The following is a 9,174-nucleotide window of genomic DNA, read 5'->3' as shown; positions in this document are numbered from 1 at the left end:
GGTCAGTACTGAGCTGCTAAATCTATTAGCACTGACGGAAAAATCAATGCGCTCTTGTCCCTGTGAGACTCCCACTCAGATGTAGCCTTCACTTCCATGCAAACACACGGCTGTCTGAAGAATGCAGCGGGGGACAGTGACAATGAGGTCGCCAAATATTGACTTCTGTCCAGTGGAGAGCTCATGCTTTTAGAAATATGAGGAACGTGACGTCAGATCAGAGGGGCTGCTTCTGGAACATCAATTACTGTGAGAGATCACCACTGACAAATAACCAGTGATCAAAGTGAGTTACTTATTGATAGTAATTAGAAAAATTTAAAAAGAATTGAATAAGAAAGAATCAAATCCTCAGACAAACATCAAACTAATTTCATGGGATATCTAGTTGTGATAAAACTACGAGTAATCATAGTTATTAATAAAATGAATGTAAAAAAACAAGAACTGAATAAAAAATGAATCAAAGAAAATGAATCAAATGAATCAAAATCTCAAAGATTCAAATCGAGGAAAAAAAAAATACAATGTTTTTGCATCTAGACACACAAAAGGTGCTTATTTTGGTGCTTTTCTTGCTTTGTCCATTTTTAAGAACAAAAAACAAACAAACATACACTTAATATTAAATTATTTACTGTAAAAATTGAATCAAAGATTCAATTCTGAAAAATCAAATACTTATTTACACACCAGCAGGGCTGGTGAAATTTATTCAATTTATATGCTGAAGCGATGAAATCACTGTCTGATTATAAATTAAATAATTACACGTTTTTACATTTGTTTAAAAAAAAAAGGAGCAAAAATTGAACAATTAAAAAACTAGTCAAGAGTCAACTTTAAAGTTAACAGTCATACCTATTAAACACAGAATCTATTCAAAGAAAGATTCAATTAAATAACAAATGTATTAAATGTAGCAGTGATGCAATAACTGTACATTAGATAATTACACTAATCAGCAAATAAAAATTAAACATTAAAAATGTAACAATTCAATTCAATTTTTTTTTTGATCCATGTTATCCATACCCAGTCAGGGCTGGTGGAAATTGTCAAAGTCTAGCTGTGATGAAATCATCGTACGGTTATAAAGTTGAACTTATTTAAGTTGCCTACTATGAACACTGAGTCTTAAGAGTCGAATATAAAACAAAGAATCAAATCTTTTTGTATCTAGATACACAAAGGCGGCTGGTTATTTTGGCGCATTTTAAGTCCCTTTCCACAATATATCTAATATCTATGGTCTTTGATTATAACTGCATTTACTGTATTTATTAACCGCAAAAGTCGAATCAAAGATTCGATGTCAAAGAATCAAATCGAATCAAATCGATCCAATGATTCGAATCTTTATCTATCGATGGCTGGTAGCCTTTAGTGTAGTGCATTTCACGCTCAAGAAATCACTGTACAGTTATACAGTTATACAGTTAATAATTCTACACATTAACTGTAGCATATATATAAAAAGAATCAAATAATAAATTCAGATTAAGTGAATCAAATCTATCGATGCACGACCAGCCGGCTCTGAAAATGTTCTCCATGATTTCAGCATATTTTGCTACGTTCAAGCGGTTCTGGCATTGCGAGATGATATCAAGCATAAGTCAAATATGAAACGCATGTTGTTGGTAGAAAACCGGCGCAAACAGGTGCTCTCGAGCTCACCTATCCTCTCTGAGAGGAAGAGGCCACAGGCTTTATCTAACGCTAGTTGGATTAGTTGAGCTCGCGCTGATGGGTTTGTGGCGGGGAAATGGCCTGATATGAGACTGGTGGTCAGACATATGCACGCACAGGCAAAATGCAGCATCTCATATTTCATGCGTCTCCATCTGCATCTCTACAACTGCCTAAAAGATCTTATCTCGTAACTGTCAGTGCAGGAAACGCGATAGTTCTCATGCATAGGTCTATGTAGGCATTGGTTAACTGCGACTGGAGCGAAATCAAAGCGCATACGTGTGTAATATCTGCTGGGTTAACTTTTATTTCCTAAATTACACTGAAAACACGAGATAAGAGATGACTGATGACTCTCAGAGATTAAATCAATCGGTTGTCTGAATAAACAGCATCTGGAAGTTTGCACTGCCATCTACAGGTAAGAAAGGGATTTGCTTTAAAACAAATGAACCTTAAAACCAATGCACTAAAAATAAACTGTATTTCTTTCCCACTGAGAAGTTTCGCTGCTTCCTTACCCAAATGGGAAGAAAACATTACAGCACCGCTGCTTAGTACATTGGTTTTGATAAGAATCAATAATGAATTGAGTAATAACCAGAATAGGAGATATGAAGGGATTTTTGTGACAAAGATCCCTACAGATTAGATGCACGCTACTTGAAAACTAGGTAACACATTACAGTAAGGTTTCATTTGTTGTTAAAAGGATTAGTTAATATAAACTTAAAATGAACAATAAGTTAATTTCTCCATTTACAAATGCATTTTTAAAATCAAAAGATGCATCTGTTAACATTAGAACTAATATGAACAATGTATTAACTAACATGTTTAAATGCTGTAAAAATATTGCTCATTGTTAGTTCATGCATTATTTAATGTGCACAACTGTTGTACAGTGTTGCTCAAAAAAGATGAATTAAGTCTTTTTAACGCTGCAATCTGTTCATATACACTTCACATTTAAAAGTTTGGGGTCGTAAGATTTTTTTTTAATGCTTTTGAAAGAACTCTCTCAAGATGCTCAAGCCTTGCTGTTTTTATTTGATCAAAAATACAGTAAAAACACTGATATTGGGAAATATTACTACAATTTAGAGTAACTTTTTTATTTTGAATATTAAAATGTAATTTATTTCTGTGATGCAAAGCTGATTTTTCAGCATCATTACTCCAGTCTTCAGTGTCACATGATCCTTCAGAAATCTTTTTTTTTTTTTTGTAATGTTATAATTGTCTTTACTGTCACTTTTGATCAATTTAATGCATCCTTGCTGAATAAAAGTGCTACTTTAAAAAAAAAAAAAAAAAACCCTTGCTGACCACAAACTTTTGAAAGGTAGTACTTGTGTGTTACTTGAAGGGTTAACCAGCGCAGAGCGTTAACCACTACACCACCTGGAAACTGAAAACACACAACAATACAATTTAAAAGGTAAAACAAGTCAATGGCTTAAAAAGAAGAATGTTTATTTCACTGTAGAATAGAGGAAAAAAACATAATTCATCCACCTTTGATCCGATGCAAAACTTCAATATGAAACAATGACCCCCTGATCCAATATGGCAACCTCTAAATGTTATGCTGCGTTCAGGTCACGTCAGAATTAATTGCCATAATTACGCATTTTCCACTTGTAAAATCCATTCATGTCTTTTTCAAACTCTTAATTGTAAATTACAATCTCTTCATTTTATGAAAGCTCTGATTTCTCTCATCAGTGTGCATGGTTAAACCAAAACGGCAGCAGTTTGAACAGTTAAAAGTAAACTAGGTTTTATTCTCAACACCATATTCACTGGTGTCACCTTGTGCGCTTCTGTTGTCATTTCCAACAAACTTTCCATATGGATCCATTTTGGATGAGCATTGAAATGGAAAACTGAAACTATTCTGAGTTTTATAATTCTTATAATTATATTAATTCCAACACAACATGAACAAAGCAGTAGCTGGATAAAGAAACGGGAAATTAACCAAACAAAGTTAATTTTAACTTGATGATAGATAGCACCATATTTAATTTTAAAAGGAAAGAAAACGGGCTGTGAGGAATAGAAATTGAGCATGTTCAACGGATTGTTTAACAACATACTGACCGTCCAGCTGACAAAGTGAACTTTCAGTAGAAAAAAACTCCATAAACCAGCTGTGAAGTTGTGAAAATTACACCTTTATACAGTGCGTGCCATTGTAAAACTGTAAGTTCATTCCTCACAGCCTCGTTTTCATCCGTGTTAAATTCAATATGGCGTTTAAAGTCTGTATCACAGTCGTAGTTATTCACATAACTACGAATCACCGATGTCCACCGTACTGGAGTCTGAAAATAAATGGTGTGGAGACAGATGGTACTTGTTAGCCTGTTGGTCCTGTGTTGAAATGGACAGAGGGAGAGTTTGAACAAGAATGGTTTCTGGTGGACCCATATCTAAACTGTCTTCTGCGTGCTTAGACACATCCTGAGACGAGGAACCATCAATGTTCATGGGTTCTTTTGTGGTGGCAATCGTCGGATTTGCCTCCGTAACCACCGTAACCTCAGTGCCGCCCTCCTGGATGAGCTTGTGGAGGCTTTCCAGGTCGGAACAGGACGTGATGAAGGTGTGCGTGCCGTCGGAAGCAGATGCAGAACAGGAGGCGATGAAGTTTTGAGTACCGGTTTGAGAGGTGGTTTCACTGGAGTCGATTTGAGTGAGTAAAACCGTCTGATGCTCGAGGCCGGAATCTGGTGCTAGCATGTTGACATGCTGTATTACGGGGTTCAAAAGCACATCGTGATCCTCCGGACCAAGCAGAACGGCTCCAGCCTTTCCAGTGGAAGCTTGGACAAAAGTAGCCTCCGGTCCTATAGAGGGCGCCATGATGATCTTAAGATGCGTCGCGCTGTACGAAGACGTTGTGTTGGTTGCGATGGAGGTTACAGTTTGACTTTGTTGTTGCACGTTACTGTTATGCTGCCTCTTGTGGCTGCGAAGAGAATCCTCCCTGACGAACGAAGCCTCGCATAAGTCGCAACGAAACGCCCGTGTCGCTTCCAGTCTCGCCCGATAACGCGAGCTAAGAGGTTTGGGCGGCTCCTCCCCTGTCCCGCTTCCTCGTCCAGACTTACCTTGCCTATCCGGTTTATCCGCGTGACACTTCCTCCGGTGAATTAACAAATTACTCCGCTGCTTACTAGCAAATGAACAGTGCTCGCATTTAAAGGGCCGTTCGTCCGAGTGCACGCGCTCGTGGATCTTGAGCGCCCCCTTGCTGGAGCAGGAGTAACTGCACTCGCTGCACTGCAGCGGCTGGGCCGGCTGGTGCTGGCGGGAATGGTGTCGCAGGGCGGCTTTGGTGGAGCACTGGAAGTCGCATTTCGAGCAGCGGAAGGAGTTGGAGGCGCTGTGTTTCAGTTGCACGTGGGATTTTAAATTGGCCTTCATGGCACAGCGGTATTCGCAGAGTTCACACTTATAAGGCTTCTCGCCGGAGTGAACCCGACTGTGGCGCTTCAGGTCTGAGTTGATCTTGAATTTGGCATCGCATTGATTGCACTGGAACGGAGCGTCACCTGAGGAAACATCCAAGGATGTGAAGTCAATATATCACAGTTTCCACAACTTGTTCTGCTCAATCACAAAAAGCAACACTGTTCTAATGATGCTGTTCAACAATTCATGATTTGTTAGCAACACACTTATCAAGTAAATACACTGATGTACAATTATATCTTGACACTCTTTAATTTAGTCATTTTCTGGGCAAAACACATGCACTTGTATAACTGATTGCGTATTTCATAACATGGGAAAGATTAGCTGTTTGGCTTTGATAACTAAAAACAGGAAAGTCTTTTTTATCTTATTCATCTTTTAGCAAAGTTTCACAAGCATTAGTGTAAATTCTCAAAAATCATTGGTGCCAGGAAGTCATTTGTGGCTGAAAACAACGACAAAATGGTGCTGTTAAAAAGTCTGGGTTGGTATAACTGCTCTTATGCATATAAATGCTGATTCTGTTTGATCAAAAATATGGTAAAAACAGTAATCATGTTAAATATTATTAAAATATATGTTTTCTATTTGAATATACTGTAAAATGTAATTTATTCCTATGATGCCAAGCTGAATTTTCAGCATCATTACTCCAGTCTTCAGTGTCACATGATCTTTCAGAAATCATTCTAATATGACTTGGTCCACAAGAAACACTCCTATTAGGCTATTTTTAATGTTGAAAACAGTTGTGCTGCTTGATGTTTTTGTGGAAACCATGGTACTTTTTTCAGGATTCTTTAATGAACGGAATGTTCAAAAGAACAGCATTTATTTGATATAGAAATTATTTGTAACATTGTAAATATCTTTACTACATAGCCTCTAAAGGGACATGGGGATGGTAAAAAAAAAAAAACATTTCAATTCTTCTGTGCTCTCTCGCAAAACTTTTGGAAAATGCAAAGTTTTTTATGGAAATGCAACACTTTTACAAGAGAACGGCAAGTTTTCAGGTGAATGCTATACTTTTGCAAGAGAATGCAAAGTTATTCGGTGGAATGCAATACGCATAATAGAACGCATAAGCATTTTTCCTAGCATCTCATATTGTTTTTCCATCACCCATAAGGACTTCGCACTTAACTGTCTCTTTTGATTAATTCAATGCATCCTTCCTTAATAAAAATGTTCCTTTCAAAATATCTCACTGAGCCCAAACCTTTGACATATTTCAGAACATTATCTACATCCTTGGACATACACAGTGTCTGTGGCGCTGTCTCACCTGTGTGAGATCGGAGGTGAACGGTTAGCTGGCTTGAGTTGCGGCTGGCGTAGGGGCATATCTGACACTTAAAGGGTCTCTCGTCATAGTGGATGCGAAGGTGCTTCTTCAGGCTACTGCTGTCGGCCGCCGCGTACGGACAGTACTTACACTTGTGCGGTTTCTCTCCGTGTGCAAACGGCTGTGGAGATTCAGCTTATCGCGACGACTGAAGCGTTTATGGCAGAGTTCACATTCGAAAGGCCTCTCACCTGAAGAAAGGAGTCAGAGATCAGCACTTTAATGTTCATTTGACATCATTTGATAATGATAAAGCATAAGATGCAACACAGAGATGAAATGACTTACCAGTATGTGTTAAAATATGTCTCTCCATGTCTTTTTGGCCATACTGAGTTTTGAATGTACAACCTAAGGGCATAAAATCAAACAAAACATCTTTTAAGCTCAATACAGTGTAGATATTTCACTTTGTTTACCTTAAAAGTAAACATATGAATATAAGAAATGCAATGTTGTGTTGCTGACACTAACCTGAGAATGTGCATGTGTGTCTTTTTTGACTTAGTGCAGGTTTCAGCTTTTTGGAGGGGGTTTTCTGAGCTTTGGTCAGGGGCTTTTTGACTTTTGGTACACATGTCTGAAACGACTCTGAAAAAAAAAAAAACACTTTTGTCATTAGTAAACAGCAAAGTCTACTATGTGAAGGATCATTATAAACTTGAGTACTTATAATGACCCATTATAACTAGTGCTGTCAAACGATTAATAAAATAAAGTTTCTGTTTACATTATATATGTATGTGTACTGTGTATATTTATTATGTATATATAAATACACACACATACTGTGTATATTTTGAAAATATTTACATGTATATACATTTATATTCTTATATTTAATATATAAACATAACATATTTTTCTTAAATACATACATGCATGTGTTTGTATTTATATATACACATAATAAATATACACACATATATTATGTAAACAAAAACTTTTATTTTGGATGCGATTAATCGTTTGACAGCACTAATTATAACATGATCACTTGGACATTAGACTCACCACTGGGTCCAGCGCTTCGGGCTGATATATGAGTCGACGGGGTCTGGCAGCAGGTTTGCTTGTGTGCAAAAAAGTGGTCAACGTTGTTGTACTGTTGTTTGCAGAAACCACAGATGTGGATGTCAGGGCTCACTTCTACTAACAGGTGGTTGACTCCTGTGAGAATATATATATATATATATATATATATATATATATATATATATAGATAGATATATATACAGGAGAAAAAGAAAAGAAAAGAGTATTCAATAAATACATTTCACATATAAATAAATTACCTATCTATCTATAAATTAAATACATTATTTTATATGTGAAATAAAATTTTAAAAATCTGTAAGCTCCATATAGTGCAGATATTTCACATGCATAACATGCAATGTGTATGTATATTATATATTATTAAAACGTTAAATGCTGTGTATTATTATTATTATTATGTATATGTATGTACGTGTATATATATATATATATATATATATATATAGGGGAAAAAAGAGCATTCAATAAATACATTTAATATATATAAATATAAATTATCTATCTATCTATATATGAAATATTTTATATGTAAATGTGAAATAAAATAAAACATTTTAAGCTCTATATAGTGCAGATATTTCAATTTTTACACCTAGCAATAAATGTTTATGTATGCATATTATATATTTTTTCAACTTAGATATTATATAAATAATTTAAAGATATATCAGAAACATTAAATAGGCTTATCAAATTGTAACATGAACATCAATGTCTGTAGAGCAATAAATACAATTGTTAAACATGATCAGTATTATACATTAAATGGGACTTTAATTCTTTAATCAATCTACTTAATAGCGTCAATATTTGAATCATGGTTGTGATTATTTACCTGTATTGCACAGGGATTTCTTTTCAAATCTGTTCTATCAGTGTTTTGTGGGATTTTGTACATATAGATGATATCTTGATGTACCTTCTCCGTTGAACGTTGCCATGTGGATGAAGATGCCAGCTGAGAGTCGACCTGTGAAGTATTTGACAACTTTAATTCGCGTTGTTGTTCTGTGTCCCCTTCATTTCAAACGGTTTTCAGCAGAGCTCAAGCTTTTGCGACAGTGTGAGCTGCTTGACGGTAAACATAATTTCATCACTGAAGCGCGTGCAGCGCTGCTGTAGTGAAGAGCGCGCAGCAGCGCCTCGCGCGTCAGGAGCGAGTATTCGGCCACAAACAAATAAACATTGCTACCAAAAACAGGTAAAGGTAGGTGTGCATGTTCAATTAAAGCGACTTTTTCATTTTCAACCAACTTTTCCTCATAATAAGGATATTTAGCCTTTGAAAAAAATGGTTAAGAAAACAATTACACGCACTTACAAGGTGTAAATGATATTTCTTTGGCACTCAGTGTTTAACGTTATTTCATTAATTATAAGTCCTCCTTCGCTGTTTAGATACCAGGGAAATTCACATTTAATACATGGAGAGTGTGATATGACCAAGTAATCTCTCATTTATAAGTAATGTAATGTCTGCACCATGTAACGTTTTCGCTTTTTGGGGCTTAATGGTCAATTGACAGGTTTCAAATTATACCACTTGCTCATTATATTATGTTCAAATTATATCACTTGCTCAAAAG

General features: G+C 36.0%; 1 protein-coding gene across 1 annotated transcript; it reads right to left on the bottom strand.

Annotated features, from left to right (window-relative positions):
* Positions 1 to 3,150: 3,150 nt before the first annotated feature.
* Positions 3,151 to 8,659, bottom strand: zfp64 (zinc finger protein 64 homolog (mouse)). The gene is given in 7 exon segments (XM_058763374.1): positions 3,151 to 5,258; positions 6,470 to 6,640; positions 6,643 to 6,720; positions 6,818 to 6,880; positions 7,004 to 7,120; positions 7,544 to 7,699; positions 8,508 to 8,659. Coding segments are annotated over 7 exon segments (1,872 nt in total). The 5' UTR covers positions 8,530 to 8,659; the 3' UTR covers positions 3,151 to 3,993.
* Positions 8,660 to 9,174: the final 515 nt, after the last annotated feature.

Source organism: Onychostoma macrolepis, chromosome 23, assembly GCF_012432095.1.
Source record: "Onychostoma macrolepis isolate SWU-2019 chromosome 23, ASM1243209v1, whole genome shotgun sequence".
NCBI classification, from domain to species: domain Eukaryota; kingdom Metazoa; phylum Chordata; class Actinopteri; order Cypriniformes; family Cyprinidae; genus Onychostoma; species Onychostoma macrolepis.
This window is presented reverse-complemented; position numbering and strand designations above follow the sequence as displayed.